Consider the following 16,400-nt stretch of genomic DNA (forward strand, 5'->3'; position numbering starts at 1 on the left):
AAGGGGAGGGAGAGGAGGGGAGGGAGAGGAAGAGAGGGTGAGGGAGAGGAGGGGAAGGGGGGACCCAGAAGAAGCTGATGCACAAAACAGAGGGAGAGCTTGCTTTGCTTTTTTTTCTCTTTTTGAAATATTGGACGTAAACAGAACACAACCCAGGCAACTGGTAAAGTCCACAGAGTTGGGCCACTACCCCCTTGGCTAAAATAAACGATGTTTCCCCCCCTCCCCCCCATCTCCCACGTTTCAACCTGACGCGGTTGGAAAGAGCAACGCAAAGTTTTCAGACTTGGGAAGGAAATGGGACTTTTATTAAGCCCTGCACCCCTTCCCCCACCAACCACCCACCCACCCACCCACCCCCCACCCTCATAGGTATTTTCCTTCCTATTTGATAACATTGGAGGCATTTTGAAATCAAAGAGAAGACGCGCTGGAGGTCGTGCCAGAGGGGTTATGATACAGTATATGCATTACTGAAAGGCAATTCTTCAAGGAGGACAATTCCTTTTAAAAAAAAAAATAATAATAACAACAAGACAGCAAACTAGTTTATACAGTACTATACGCAAAAAAAGGGTAAAAGAATTAACAATTCATAAATAAAAAGACAGGTCCCAGACCTGTTATTTGTGAACCATTTTTCTTAAATAGGTGCATTATGTAAATCTTATGTACAACAAAATCACTTTGCATAACAACCGCAAGGGCACGGGGGGAGGTGGGAATCATATCGGTTTTGGTTTTCTTCTCTTGAGATTTTTTGTAAGTTTGATTTGCTGGAGCAAAACTGGAGAAAGAGGAGTAGTTGTGACTGGATGGCTGCCAGCCAAGGAAACCCAGGTAAATAATGACAAATTAATGTATTTTCTCCACACGGCATAAAACACAAAGGCAAATAAAATCCACAAAGGTGTTTTTTTCCTCTTTATAATCCTCTTGCTGCTACAAAGTCTTTTTCTTCTTTTTTTTTTTTTAATTTTCCTTTTTTTTTCTTTTTTTCTTTTTTTTTTCCTTTTCAATTTAAATGATGTTGATTCCAAAATCACAAAGCTGAAAGAATCCGGCTGGGTCCAGGCTTGCCCCGTCCCCCCCCGACACACAGAACGCCACTCCGCTACCCCACCACAACCACGACTCCTACCACCACAGTCCCAGGACTCATTGCTCTACAGGTTATTAGCCAAAAAAAGTTATTTTTCCGGTTCGTTTTTCTGGATTAAAAATCTTTTCCTTCTGGTGAGAAGCAAAAGAGAAGAGCCGGAGGCAGGGAGAGCTCACCACGCTTCGGTGTAGCGGACATCCACTTCTTTCAGGTTGGGGAGTTTAGCCTGTGCAGGGGGATAGGAAAAGGTCAGAGTAAGTGACAGGCGTTCAAGGCTTGGGAATAAAACTTCCAGCACATCTGCACCACTGGCAAACTGGGAGGATGGATCTGTCTGGCACAAGCTGCAGGAAGATGCGCTATTACCTCAACCCAGCAGAGCATCACAGCATCAGAGGGGTTGGAAGGGACCTCAAGACATCATTGGGTCCAACCCAAGTACCAGCACTGAGTTCAGCAGTGAGCTGAAGCGTCCCACAGTCCGTGGGGGAACGAGATGCTGATCTGCTGTGGACGTGCAAGACTGAAGTCACACCGTGGCAAAGACTTGTGGCTCTGACCCATCTTTAACTGTTACACTAACGCCAGGGAATATCAGTGTGCCAACCGCCAGCCGTGAAGGCAGTGGAGACAAACCACAGCAGAGTCACAGAATCACAGAATCACAGGGGTTGGAAGGGACCTTGAGAGACCATCGAGTCCAACCCCCCTGCCAAAGCAGCTCCCCAGCTCATACTTGAATATCTCCAGAGAAGGAGACTCCACAGCCCCTGGGCAGCCTGTCCCAGGGCTCCCTCACCCTCACTGGGTAAAAGTCCTTCCACATGTTGGTGCGGAACTTCCTATGCTCCAACTTGCAGCCATTGCCCCTTGTCCTGTCTCCACAGACACTGAAAAGGGGCTGGCCATTCCCCCCTGCATCCCATACTTAAGATATTTATAAACATTAATAAGGTCCCCTCTTAGTCTTCTTTTCTCCAGGCTGAACAGTCCCAGCTCACTCGGCCTTTCCTCACAGGGGAGATGCTCCAGGCCCTTAATCATCTTCCCCATGCTCCTCCTGCAGCCTCCCCACTAAGTCACTGCTTGGCTTTGCCCTCCAGGTATTGAAACACTCTGGAGCGTGTGTTAGTTTGGAGCGTGCCTTTGTGGTCTCCCTTCTGGATCTCCACCACTCTGGGACCTATTGTTCCTGAATTACCCCGCACGAGGCAGATGGGAATCAGCGGTTTGCAGGGCTCCTGCTTGCTGATCCCATTTCCACGCTCCCTGACCATAATTGTATGGCTAATTGTCTCAAAACAAACATGCACGTTTAATTAGGCCGGGGTATAATTGAGGAGTTGGAAGTTTCTAGGAGTCATTATTACCTCACCCCTTGATTTATGTACACGCGTATTTTGATAAGAACAAGTCATAATCCTACAGACACTGCCAGCAAATAATTTTTCAGTTAGGCAATAATGACTTCAGTAGTGGGTGTTTATTTATTGTCTGGTTCAGCCTGCCTGGTACACACGTGGGTGTCTGTGTGTGTGTGTGTGAGCGTGTTTAGGGGGGCGGGGGATGGAGAGGAGAGGAAATGTCAGCGCTGGCTTGTGCCCCAAATGCTCTTTCAGGCCAAGGGGAGAAGGAAAGAAAGATTTGTATCAAATATACCTTCTTTTGAAGGCTGAGCTGTTCTCAACAGGCCTACAAACATGTGCCCCAAGGAAAGGAACTATTGCCCTGCCTCTGAACAGACACAGAGCTCGGAAAAAAATATGGCCACTGAGATAAATCTCAATGAAAGAGGTGAGAGGGGAGAAAGTGACACACGCCTCTCTCCTTAGCTTTTTGAATTCACTGCAATCATCAGGACTTTGCTGTTTGCCCTGGCATGTCACTTTCTGGGGTTGCTGCTGTGGTCTGTCAATGCAATACCAGAGCAGAGGGAACTGCTCAGGAAAACGGGAGTTTTGATCTGAAGTCAGTGGCAGAGGGGGTATGAAGCAGGGGTAGTGGGATGGAGGAGCCTCTCAACAGGCTCCATTTCAGAGCCCCAGGCCAGATCCAGCATTGACTCTGATTGTCTGTAAATGCTCGGGGCAGGATACAAGCCCCATTGTGTGAACCCATCTGCAAGCCAGCTGTTAATTCCAAGGACGACTTCTTTCCATACACAGTTGTGACACAAGTTTTGAAAACTCAATCTTGAAAAATCCACACTGTGGAACTGGGTCCCTGAGGAGCCCTGGCTCCACAGCCAGAACCAGAGACACACGTTTGCAGTGAGTTCTGAAAGCAGAGCAGTGCCAGGGTTTGCCTCCAGTTCGAAACTCAACCCAGGGTTGTGACCGTTCGGAACAGACCTGGCACAATCCACAGTTTTAACACACAAGACAGAACAATGTGCAGTTTCACCAGGAGCACTTGGGTTTATAAGGCAAGACCTTGGGAGATACAACTCTCAACACCAGAGTGAAGGAGAAGTCCACGTGAAGTCATGAAAGCCAATGCATCTCAGGCTATCTACATCCAAAGCCAGCTGGGGCCATTCCCCTCCCACAGCTACATTCTATTTCTTTGCACCATTTTGCCAAAGTGGCTGTAAACTCATGGTACAAACAGTAACACCAGACACCTTATGTGTCACACACAGGAACTGGCAGTTTGTGCCCAGGTCCAGTCTGAGACATGTCAATATAAACTCACACTTCTCTCAATGCTCTTATCTCTCCTTTTGCACTCCAAATCAAAGCTCCATAATGCCCTTTGCCCACGTTACCTCTGGTCCTGTTAACAGCACAGGACACTGCTTTGGAGGTCTGCACTAGGATCATAAAATCATTTTGGTTGGAAATACCTTTAAGATCAAGTCCAGTCATTAACCAAACACTGCTAAATCCACCACTAAACCACGTCCCCAAGCACCACATCTACAAGTCTCTGAAATACCTCCAGGTATTGGGACTCCACCACTTCCCTGGGCAGCCTGTTCCAGTGCTTGACAGCCCTTTGGGGGAAGAGATCATTCCTAATATCCAACCTGAACCACCCCTCGTGTAACTCAAGGCCGTCTCCTTTTGTCCTATTGCTTGTTACTTGGGAGAAGAGACCAACACTCACCTGGATACAACTTCCTCTCAGGTAGTTGCAGAGAGCAAGAAGTTCTCTCCCCTTGGCCTCCTTTTCTCCAGGCTAAACAACCCTGGTTCCCTCAGTCGCTCCTCACAGGTCTTGCTCTCTAGAGCCTTTACCACTTCCTTGCCTTTCTTTGGAGACACTCCAGCACCTTCTTGTACTGAGGGACCCAAAACTGATCACAGCACTCGAGGTGCAGCCTCACTGGCACCAAGTACAGCATTTTACTAAACTAAACCTGTGCATCCTTAATGGACACAACCAATAGGCTCCTATTTATGAAACCTTTACTGTTGATAGCACTGGCAGAAAGATTCCGTTTCTCATTTGATCTCAAACTCATCCATTCAGCATGTTAAGTGTGCCCTGAGTCCATCCAAGCCATCAACCTCAGAATGCTGTTTGCAGCCATTATCTCCCCAATATAACCCACCTCACCCTCTTCAGATGGCTTTTGTGGTACCCAGCCCATGGGGCCAGTTCCCTCTCCACTGGGCACTACCACCATGCACTTGCTAAACCTACAAGTCCTCTTGGCCCAGCTACTTCTCATCTTCAGTACATGCAATTCATAAATACCTTGAGATCCTCGTAGGTATCTGCTGAAAGTTTGGTGCTGTTCATATTTAAACTACACAGGCTCTTCATGGCTGAAAGAGAAAATACACATACAGATATTTACAGCTGTGCTGCATTTTCTTAAAATATCAGGCTTACAGTAGGTCAAAGCCCAAACAAGCCATGACTATGTGCAGCACTCTCAGGAAAAAAGCTGAATAGTGTAAAATATAGAAGTAGGAATGGATAAACAGCTGTTTGGGCCCCCATCCAGGAAAAAGTCCCTATTTAGGAAGGGCTATTAAGCATATGCTGAAGTCCGAGACTTCAAAGGAGGTCAGGCAACTTCTCATCATCAGTTTCCTGCACGTTATCCTGAACAGTGCCCGTTCTCCCTGCTCTACGCAGTGCACGCAGGGGCCATGCTGATCTAGCAGTCCTCCCTCTCCCCTCCCTCCCCCACTTCCATTTTAGGCTCCGGTACTTAGCAGAATAGTTTCCTAAGATGAGCCATAACTACTGTGCTGTCTGGCACGTCTGTGCAGGATCAAGCCTATTAAAGGAGTCCCGTAAGACCAACAGGCGAGGTCAGATGGAGGGAAGGGTCTCAGCCTGGCACATGGGGCAGCTCCCGGTGCACAAGGCCATGCCGAATGCTGCTTAGATGGCCCCACGCTGCCTTGCCCTATTCAAATGCAGAACAGCAAGAGTTTCACCTCCCCAAGAGAGGAGGAACAAAAAATACCAGCGTCTGCTTTGCAGGGGTGCTGAATGCACCAGTAAGTTATGTGGCCTTGCAACCTTCCCCCCTGTGCCAGGACATCAGGCTCCCACCCACAGGAGGGTGCGTGGAAAAACCCAGGAAGGCCCAGGGCAACAGGTCAGAAGTGCCACCAGCGCAGTCAGAGGCAAGAGCTGGAGTATGGGCTGGGACAACAAAGCTCATACGAAGCCACAAAGTTTCGGTGGGTTCAGCTCACCATCCCACTTCCCCTGCCTGCAGCTGAACGGCTGCCTGAGTGGGAGTGGAGGAGGGAAGTTTAAACCCAAACACACAACCACGGCCTGTCCTAAATCCCTGCGGAAGCAGCGCTGTGGCAGCCAAGAAATCAATCTTCTGTCTGAACCCACGTGAATTCCTCTGAACCCACATCAATTTTCCTCTGTGCTTTATTTTGGTCACTTACAACTAAGTGCCAGGAGTCCGGCGTCCGTGACGGGAGTCTCGCACAGGTTGAGCACTTGCAGCATGGTGAGGTGTTCGGACAGAAGCCGCAGCCCTGCATCTCCGAACTGTGGGGCGTAAGCAAAGTCGTTTTCAAACTGTGTGTGAACATCATGTGCAAGTACCTCAGTGCAAACAGGGCACCTGAGAACCGGCTTTGCAGAGGAGCCTTCAAAGCCACACTCAGATTCTTTATCGCAATCTCGAGTGACAGGAGAGAAAGCAAATGGTTTCATCCCCTTCTTGCAGATGGGGAACAGAAAAATTAAGTGACTTGTGCACACTTAACCACAGGCCATCCCTTAATTAGAACGGTGCCTTTGAAGCCTGGACTTGGTATGAGAGAGTTCCCACCCAGGCTACACAAGAGGGTTATGGCAGTCTCACTCAGTTCCCAACCACATCACAAAAAAAACCCCAAACCCTGTAATACAAGTGGCATTAATTAGCTATTTTGGTCTCAAGAACAATGTACTATTGATTGGGAATTGTTCTATTGACCCACTCGGTTTCAGCTGTTTCTAAATCCTAGATTAATGGGAACCAGGATATCGCAAAATAAAACAGTATCTGAACTCTTTGTTTTTAAAGAAAAGAATCATACAAAAAGCAGGCCCTTCATCCAGGCAAACCAAACTCATTTTTGAGCAAGGGGCAAGTTTTCATAAACAAAAGTTACATTGTTGGGATAAATCCAGAGGAGATACAAGACAGTCTTAAAACAAGCAAACAATCAGGTTCTGCTTCCCATTCCTCACAGGAGACAAAATTTCTGGGCTACAAAGTAGTTGGGAAAATAAAACAAGGTATTTACGTATTTACGTGACATCTGAGTCAGGGGCGGGGGGGAAGCTGCTTTTCATGGCTGCACCAAGCATAACTGTATTTTCAGTGAGCACTACAAATAGGTTCTAAGAGAAAATGGGGAAAACCTCTCCAGTGGAGAACCTCAGAGACCAAAACCAGGAGGAAAACGTAGAAGTTTCATTTTAAAAACTCTTTCAATTAACAGCTGAATGATTTATTCAGTTAACTTGGCCCCTTTTTGCTTACAAAGTAACTGCCTTCTCATTAGTTTCCTTCTGCTTATGCATTATTTGAGTTTCTTTTTGGTGCTATTGCTTTTAAAGGAATCCTGGTTGATCAGCATTCAGGGCAGCTCACTGCCCACACTGCACAGACGCCGTGTTTGGCTTGACCAGACGAGCTGCACAGCATCACCTAAGTGGGTGAAAGCACAAGCACTTCTCCCATGAAGAGCAGTGCATGTGCTGCAGAGCAGCCAGCATCAAACATGCCTGGCCGGAACATTCAAGCTGAGGTAGCGCCAATCCTTTTATAATTAAAAAATAAAATCAAATTAAAAAATTCTAAAAAGGGGGGGAGGGGAGGGAAATGGGCCTGCAGCATGAGACAGACCACAGAAAGGTCCTGTAAAAATAGCATGAGGATGCGTTCGTTCTAAGCCAACGTCTTCACACACACTTCTCATGCTCACGTAACGCCGAATTTCAGAATTAGTCAGCACTGGTTCTCACCCCGTCTCAGTCTGCAAAGCTCTTACCTGAGTAGACCACAGGTTCAGCTGCTTGAGTGAAGGCAGTTTGATGAGGTGCTCAGCACAAGCACTCGTCACATTGGTGAAGGCCAGGCTGAGGTTTTCCAAATTTCCAAAAGACCCCGAGCTCAGCAAGCGCGCCAGGTCCGCGTCCTGAGAGCAAACAACAGATTGATAAGCACCATTATCGACTCCTGGGGCTGCAATCGTCTGCAGTGGTGTCACTGATTCTGTTAACCAGCACAAGTTGCACAATTACACCACTTGTTTACAGTAACAGAGAACCACACAGAGAAGTTTCTGTTTGTTTGGCAAGCAGCTGGGCTCCTGTGGCAGCATTGCTTCACACACCCTGGGAAAAATTCATCCAGGCATTAGGACAGCAAACTTCTTTGCATGTGTGTCCTTGTGAGACACAATCTGTCAGAACAAATGTTAAGATGGGTCTTTTAACTCAGTGAAGGTTTCACTCCAAGTTCCAGGTCCCAACTGTGCTCAGGACCGTTGCCTGGCCTCAGGGGAGTCAGTCTGGGTTTACAACCAGGCTTAACTGCAACAGTGACTGTTCGCTGTCAGACTGTCATGTCTAAAATCCAGAACTGGATACTGTGAAGTTCGCCTTTTCAATGCAAAACTCTGCATCCCCATCTACCATCAGGCTGTACTGTCAATTCCACACCTGCACACCAGTATCCATCTGACAGCCTGGCGCTTGCGCCGACACTGGGACCTGCTGCACAGACCCAGGAGCAGAAATGTGCCCTTACTTGTGTAAACTCCAGTTATGTTGACAGAGCAAGTGGAATGGCTCCCCCCTTGACTGACCGACAAGCCACCGTGCCCCACAGCACACACAAATCAAATGTTTAAGTACGGGAAGACAAAGCTTGTTTTGCTATTGACGCGATTAACTTACTGTGGACTTGGACGGCAGTGTTAACCTTGTGGGACCACCTTTTCTTTGCTGTAAGAGAGAAGATACTTTGCTCAAGCAAGTTGCCATTCCACATTTCAGACCGCCCGAGGTATCGCAAGCTCTGCACCAGAGCAAACCCTGTCCCGATTCCAGAACTCCCTGCCAGCCCTCCCACCTCTTCCCTGCTTTCTCCTCCACTGACAGAGCTCTCCCTGAGCACGCTCTGTGCAGGCCTACTGCTACCCAGGGATGCCACTAACTGCAGCCACTGGCCTGCATGCCACTGGTCAGCATTTTGTTTCATTCAGCCACACACTGTTTGGTTACTTTCACTTTAAAGGAAACAGCCTTAAAATGCTGGGCTGAGAGAGCAAAGGGGCTGAGATTGTGCAGCTGATAAAATCATTTGCCTTACTTCAGAAAAGGCATGTATTTCTCAGCCTGGGAGCAGGAGTCAATGAAGACAAATATAAATGTGAAAGAAGGAAGAGGAAGACTGTGGGTATATTTGCATAGGTGAAAAAAAAAGCACCGACAAGAGCAGGTCTGTATTCAGTCGAGATCCTGTCTCTAAATTCAGTAAAGAATCTTTTTCTCACAGGGTCCAGCTTTGAGAACCAGACCTAAGGCCCATCTCAGCAAAATGCTGCGACTGCCAAAGCATGAAGAAACACTGCCCAGCACTAGAACCATTTGCTACTCGTATGTCAAAAGGTGGCAGAATTTGACAAGCTGACTCGTAAGATCTTAAGACAGCAGCGTTTCACCTTTATTCTTTCACACGGATTCTAAAGTTATTGAATTTCATTCATAAACATAGTATGGGATTAGACACATCAGTAAATACCACACAGTATATATATTCACAGTAAAATCCTCCAAATACTGCTCCCATCCTGTTGTTAACTGGGAATTTCACACCCTGCTTGTCTTTCTTTTGTACCTCCATTTCTGGAGAGTACAGACCACAGTGTGCTATGGCAATCCTGCGTGCAGGGCGACATACCAGCTCTTTTAACTCCCTCTGCCTGTCACACAGCTGTTCATACATTCTCTTTCCCACGTCTGTGCTTTCCAGGGTAGAGATGATCTGGAGCTGGGTGTCGTTATTATCGATGATGTTGTATTCCAGCATCAAACACAGGATCTAGCAGCAGAAGGAAAGGAGAGCGGTCACTGCAGCGCTTACACACAACTTCCTCTGACTATCCTAATTACACTGGGCACGCGAGGTTAAATTACCAGCTAAGATTTTAGAGTATGCATTATGCAGGCTAGATTAGAGGATCTTAGCAACATTTACCGACCTTCCAACAGAAGAAACCAATTTTTTATTTGTAAAGAATGAACTCTAATCCCTCAAAGTCAGCTTATCTATGCTGTCTTCCATTAGCGCTCATTCCTTCTGACTAGAGGTGCAATTACTTTGCATCAGTCCTGGGAGATGGCTCCACGCCACAGCCCTCTTCAGAACAGGTACAATCGATCCAGCATTTCCCAGGTACACTGGCTAGACTGCAGATTGGCAGGCTTGGGACATTACACATGAGCAGCAGAGCCAAGCAGCTCCTGAAGCGCTGGGTTTTCCATCCCCAAGCACTGGGGTTTCAGTGCAAGCAGACGGCATGTGAAGCACATCCAGTCTATGGGGCAGGATGAGGGAAGGCCAGAGAGGCTCTGAGATGCTGGGAGCTCACTGCTGCATCCTCCATCTCACAAGGAACATGACTGACTTGCCCCTGGGTAAGGGGCTGCCAGGACCAAGTTAGACAGTGGGGATTTCTGCCGGTCACATAAGCATAGGGCACAAGCCAGCCCCTCTCACTGCCTTGCCTTCTCAACTACATAAGGCCATTGCAATTAAAATGCAAAGGGTTTTGTGCCCTCTGTAATTTTAATTACTTTTTAATTTAAAAACCCCAACAAACAAGCAACATTATATTCACATTCATGCAGCAGGCTAACTTATTTACTGGATTAAATCACATGCACAGATCTAAGTCAATGAAAAGCTCCTTCCACCTGTTTAACCAACCCCTGCTTCCATTTTAAATATAAAATGACATTTATCAATAAACCCCTCTAAAGAAACACGGAGAAATATGTAGAAACTATTAGTGTGACAAAAATAACCACTCATAAGCACAAAAAAGTGTGTATTAATGCAGGTAAATAAGGAGTTGTAAATGCACATCCTGTGCACTGCTGGTGTTGCAGGTGGTGAGATAAGCATCAGGCATTTAGTTGCAGAAAAGCCCTGTGGTTCTGAATTCTGACCACTCACCACAGCCTATACCATCGTGGCCAGTTATTTCCCATCTTGGGCTCTCCCACTGAATTCTAGCAAACAAATCTCTCTCTCTCCAAAAATTCTTGCACCCACCTTCCACATAATTCACACTCGTATCTGCAGAATAAGGTTCTGTCATGCTTAATCAAGAGATCAACTGCCCACTGCTGGCGTTTGACATGACACCAACCTGAACTCAGGTTCTCTAGTTCCACTAGATCTAATTCTGGGAAAGGCAGTGTGAAACCAAATCTGAACACTGCTCGTAAACCTACATGACTATGTACATTTAGGGCTTACCTCCACCATCGTCTGGTTACCCCTCAAAGCCAGTAGCATGCAAGGTCCTAATTTATTTTCAGCCAGTGAGAGCAGGAACTTCTTTGTTTTATAGCAGGATCCCATTAAAATATGAACCTACCAGAGAAAAAGAGCTCAAATTAGAGGTGCAAGCCTAAGAAACACATCTACCTCTGGAAGGGATGTCATTAGGCAGTCAAGCAAATGGAAGGACTAGCAATGAGCCTAAAGAAAAGGAGGTGCTCATTACAATTATGACTGTGGTCTCTCAACAGCTTTATTCCTGATGGGAAGTGACTTTTTGAAAAAGGTGATGATGCTTAGGGACATCTGAGGGATTGGGTAGTTTCCCTCCGTGACAGAGCTCAGCTGCCAGCCCAGAGGCCTGACACAGGCTGCCCAGGAAACATCAGGGCAGCTGTCCAATTGTCCCCAGTAACATGATGAACCCAGCCCCAGGGGAACCACAGGAGAATTTGATTCCGCATCTGTTTGGGGTTCAGTTTCTCTGGACATGCCAGGTGGTGAGCCAGGGTTGTGTGGGCTGGCTGCCCAGGTAAAAGGAGTGGTGCTGGGGATCTGTTGGCTGGACACTACCCTTGGCTAAGGGGTGGGATGGAAAATATCACCTGTTGGGAACAAAGAGACAGAGACTGAGCGGGGAAGGAAGGAGTGCCCTAAGCAAACCCAGAAAGTCCTGAGCCCTAAATCAGAAATGACTTCATGTGCTGTCATACTCTTGGGTCATTATCTTACTTTCAGTTTTGCTCAGTTTTCCCTGAAAGGAGAGAAAGGCTGAGAACACTGCCTGAGTAAGACTCCTTTGAGTCCATCAGCTGACAGAAGTGTCTTGCACACTCTCTCCTAGCTCCAAAAAGTATCAGACACTATCACAGAGTGACACCAGTGGCACAAATGCAAAGCCACTCGTGCAAACTAAATACAAGAATCTCTTCTCACAGAAAAGGTTGGCAATACTCTTTCCCATTTAAAATAACCAGAGATTAGCTGCAGAGAATTTTGGGTTCCTAGCTGGAAGTCTTATTTTATGGCCCAGACAGCTGATTCACCAGCTTGCTGGCAGAGCACTATGCAAGAATTTGTCATTTCCCATGACCTGGGCAGTAAGAGCTCCATTATTTAGACTCAACATCAGTAATATTCTACATTAAGCTTGTAAATACATTCTCTGGTCCCCCTGGTTCATGGTATTGCTTGAACTATGCTCAATACTGCTGACAATATCACAACCATGCCACGATGGGGACAATTCTATGCGGATCACGTGCTACCATGCAATTCTTCTTCCTTGTGGCTTCATTACCAGCAAGGCCTTTAGAAAAACACAAAATATTTTCTTAATCTTCTTTCCATCAGCTCACATGGCCTTTTAAAAACAGGAAGCTTCAAGCCAAAAAGGGTTTAATTTCACACAGTTACCATTAAGCATTTTTGGAGGTTTTCTTGAGCGACTGAAAATATTGATGCTAACACTAATGTAAGGTCCACCTCAGAACTGGATGCTTTTCAAATGTTATGGTTAGCTGTTAGCAGCTCTTTAAGTATTTATCAACATCCTTGCAAAGGGCACAGAGTACTGCATATTAATGTGTGTTAGCATTGTGCTTTCTCATGCACGCCATCTCCTGATGCTCATAAATATCTCGGACCACAAAACCTCTCGGGAGAAATACAGTTCCCAAGAAATTTTCTTTTCCAACATAACAGACACAGAACCACTGAAGAAAGATGAAACCTTCTGTGAACAGTTTTTTGTCCATTATCTGTTTCAAGGGTATCAGATCCATCTGAATTTCAGTTAAGAGTACAGACAGACTCGCATGTTCTTACGTCCCAAAATGTTCAGCGTGTGGGAGATGCACAAAGTGTAGATCCCCCTGAAAGTCACCTCACTGTATACCCAGCAACCAACTTCAACACATGTTTTTCCTCTTCCCAGGGAAAGGAAGCAGTTATCATTTCCATCTTACTTGCTTCATGGAGAATTAATACACAGTGATGCCTTGACCCAGGTTGCATAGGAAGACAGTGCCAGCATCAGTGATTAAAACCTGTTATTTTCTGTCTAGTCCTTCTAAGAGTTACAAAAGAAAGAACTGCAGGAAATGGAATGCTGGTTTCTAATTACACCTCTCTACAACAATGTAATTGGGCAGAGAAGCTGCCAACATATTTTTATATCTAGCCATCCTTTGACTAACTCAATATTACTGTTGTGTTTAAGTTCCAGGGTAGGCTGTAAATGAAAACTATAGGTGTGGATGTGCAGAAGTCTGTCTCCTATCTCCCAGTGCTCCATGTTCTCTGAGTTTTCTATGCAAATACACATGTTTATAAATACACACACAATACATGCACAGTTTTATGCATTACACCACCAGGGAAAAAGCACATCAAAGTTAAAAAAAAAAAAGCCAGCTATCATGTTCACCAGATGGCCAAGTTCAATGGATCTGGTGACAGAAAGATTGAGATTTCCTGGTGAATGCTTGTGGTTTACAGAACCTCGATTTTGATAATATTTTGACAAAAGCAAGTACATCTCGCTACTGCCAGCTACACATTAACTACTTAGTGCAAAGAAGCTCCTCAACTCACAGTGCTGCAGACACATACCATACTGGCAAACAGCTCTCCATCATCGTCACAGGCCACTCCTCCAGGGCTGTAGAGCTGGAACCAGCCGTCTTTGCCAGCCCGCACACTCAGCAAACACGAGTGGACCTGCCAAGAAGCCAAGACATTGGGAAGGTTACAGATCCTGCCAAGAGTCACCAGCACCTCCCACACTGGGCCAAAAGAAGTAACTGCAAAACTGGGGACTGCTGGAAATGTCATGGTTAATATTCCCACCTACAGGGCTGCAGGCAAGCCTCCACTCCCAAAATCTGTTTTTTTTAAGTATAAACAAGAAGGAAATCTGTAGCATCATTAATTATATGGCCTTCTTCATTCACTTGACACAAATCTAAGACGAAATGGCTCTAATTTAGAACAGCTCCTTTCACTTGGGGAAAAAAAACAAACCACCATCAAAAAAAGCAAACCCCAAAGGACTCAAATTCCTGGGCTTCTGCCATTCTCCCCCACCCTCCCAGCGTGTGTATCCACACTTCTGACGTGATCTCCATGCCACAGGTAGTGCCTGATGGCTTGTCCCTGCCCTTTCCAGTCATTCTTTCCTTTGGGCACGTACTAGTGACAGATGAAACTGTGTTGCTGTTCTGAGCTGAGGAGGTCTCTCTTATCTGACAGGATGACTACTGCTCACAAAGGCTAAAATGATACAAATCAGGAGTTCTGGGCGATGACGACACAGCCTCCTCACCCACAGTTTGGGGGAGCTTTCTTCCCTTTATGCCAACACCAGAATTAACATGGATGAGAGGTTCCCTCTGACTCAGCTGAAGCTGCTGATGTTGAACAAGCTACATTTGCAGCTATGAAGCAGGCAGACACCATGAGGCTACAGCTGCGCACTCATTCCAGTAAAACACCTCCCACACCCCTTTTCCTGCTAATTCATGAATTCTGGTCATTTACACACAATGTAACTGAAACACAGCTAAATAAAACCTGTTATTTTGTAAGCTGTAGAGATCAATGGATTTTGCTTCCCTTTTTTCTGTTGTACAGAGGGTGAAAAGCTGGGAGAGACTGAACAGAAATCTTGCTGGTTGCAGTGTACTGCAGAGCAAGGACATCAACTGATGGCAGACAAGGAGGTCACAACACATGTTTACACATAAGACAAGAAACCATTTCTCCTGGGACTGTGGCCCTGAAGTGTGCCTTTGCTCCTAGAAGACTTGTGCACAGGAAAACCACACCATGTTTTGAAACAAACTACTTAGGGAGAAATCTTCTGAACAAATGCACTTGCGATCCCTCCAACTAATACTCTGTGTAAACTGTCAATAAACTCACTTCTTGCCTCGGGTCCTCTGCAAATCTCTGAATCACGTATTTCAGCTCCCTGCAAAAAAGAAAAGGCAAAGGGATAAGAATAAGAAGCTGTTCGTTGCAGTATTCAAAGGTGTCACCTTCCTCCTGGATTATACTTTAAACAATGTATTTTCATGCACTTTAGATAAAAACAAGTTGAGCTGCTTTCCACAGGAAGGAAACATGAGGTCTAAAAGTGATTACCAAGGACAGCATCTGTTCAAAATAGTCTAGAAAAGGTTTCAGAGACACGCAGTGACAAACTGGTTTGTAAATTCTATCAGCATCCAGTATCTTTGGTCCTTGGGCTCCTGCTGTCACAGCGAATTACAAAGAAAACCACATCTTTTTATTGCTAACAGAACATGCTCACAGCCCCTCACAGATAAAAAATATTAAGAGGCACAGCACTGAATAATGCATCACTGCTATTACTGACTAGTACAAGTATTTTAAGTAATTGCCCCCTTTAATAAACAAACAAACAAGCCCCAGAAACTTACTTTGTGAATTTCTCATGTGCAAGAGCCCTGAAATATAAAACAGAACATGAGGATTTGGGAGAACAGGGGGTGGGAAAACAAAATCCAAACAACTACTTTTCAATTCTTCCCAGATACTAAAAGGATTTGTTAAGCAGCTACAACACACAAGACAAAAATAATAATGTTTCCAAAAAAGATCAGGTAAAGTCTTCATCATTAACCAAAGGGGAAAAAGCAATAGGGGGAGTGAGGAAATTACTCTGAACTTGCAGCTCTTCCCAAGTCCTACCTTAGGTAAGGCTCTGACTAACATCAGTGGGAGCTCTGGGTCAGAGGACAGTAAGTAAGGTTTAAAATACAGCAATGTAATTAAAACCAGAGTTTTGGCTACCTCCAAGAGCCAGGTGAATTCTTTAATTGCAATGCAATTAAGGTGCGGTCACAACTAATTAACATCATACATCAGAAAAGCAATTAATGGCCATTCTGTGAAGTGGCTTACATCATGGTATGGTTTACACCTCCCCCAGGACTCAGGTTTGACTTAGGTAAATGATGTCTCTGTTGCCTATCTCCAAGCTCTCGCAGTAGCCCAGGTAACCTGGCACAGAGGATTAGACTTCTCTGATTCAAGGCATCAGGTCATTAGGCGATGTGATAAGCTAGCAAATTGTGCAATTACAGGTTGTAATGTTTGTCCGTGGAGGTCTGCATTTTATAAACACTCCTGTTCATTAATAGGTTTCCGAGGGAGCTCGCTGATCTGTAGGGTAGCTTCTTCACTTAATGCAAAATACAAATGATACAAGTCTCAGTGGCACCAGTAATGCATCCTCCTCCACTAAATCTCTTACTTTACTCTCCTCCTCACTAGCTG

General features: G+C 45.7%; 1 protein-coding gene across 1 annotated transcript in view; it reads right to left on the bottom strand.

Annotated features, from left to right (window-relative positions):
• Positions 1-366: 366 nt before the first annotated feature.
• Positions 367-16,400, bottom strand: part of CMIP (c-Maf inducing protein) — a gene marked incomplete at its 5' end in the record, with an annotated part of 132,711 nt that continues 116,677 nt past the window's right edge. Inside the window, 10 exons of the mRNA XM_084270299.1 lie at positions 367-1,328; positions 4,805-4,875; positions 5,971-6,076; positions 7,573-7,719; positions 8,483-8,530; positions 9,489-9,629; positions 11,073-11,189; positions 13,710-13,817; positions 15,021-15,069; positions 15,542-15,568. Of these exons, the coding sequence (XP_084126425.1) occupies positions 1,275-1,328; positions 4,805-4,875; positions 5,971-6,076; positions 7,573-7,719; positions 8,483-8,530; positions 9,489-9,629; positions 11,073-11,189; positions 13,710-13,817; positions 15,021-15,069; positions 15,542-15,568 (868 nt within the window). The 3' untranslated portion in view covers positions 367-1,274. The remainder of the gene's footprint in view (positions 1,329-4,804; positions 4,876-5,970; positions 6,077-7,572; positions 7,720-8,482; positions 8,531-9,488; positions 9,630-11,072; positions 11,190-13,709; positions 13,818-15,020; positions 15,070-15,541; positions 15,569-16,400) is intronic.

The sequence above is a fragment of the Gallinula chloropus genome (assembly GCF_964237585.1).
Source record: "Gallinula chloropus genome assembly, chromosome: 13".
In the NCBI taxonomy this organism is placed as follows: domain Eukaryota; kingdom Metazoa; phylum Chordata; class Aves; order Gruiformes; family Rallidae; genus Gallinula; species Gallinula chloropus.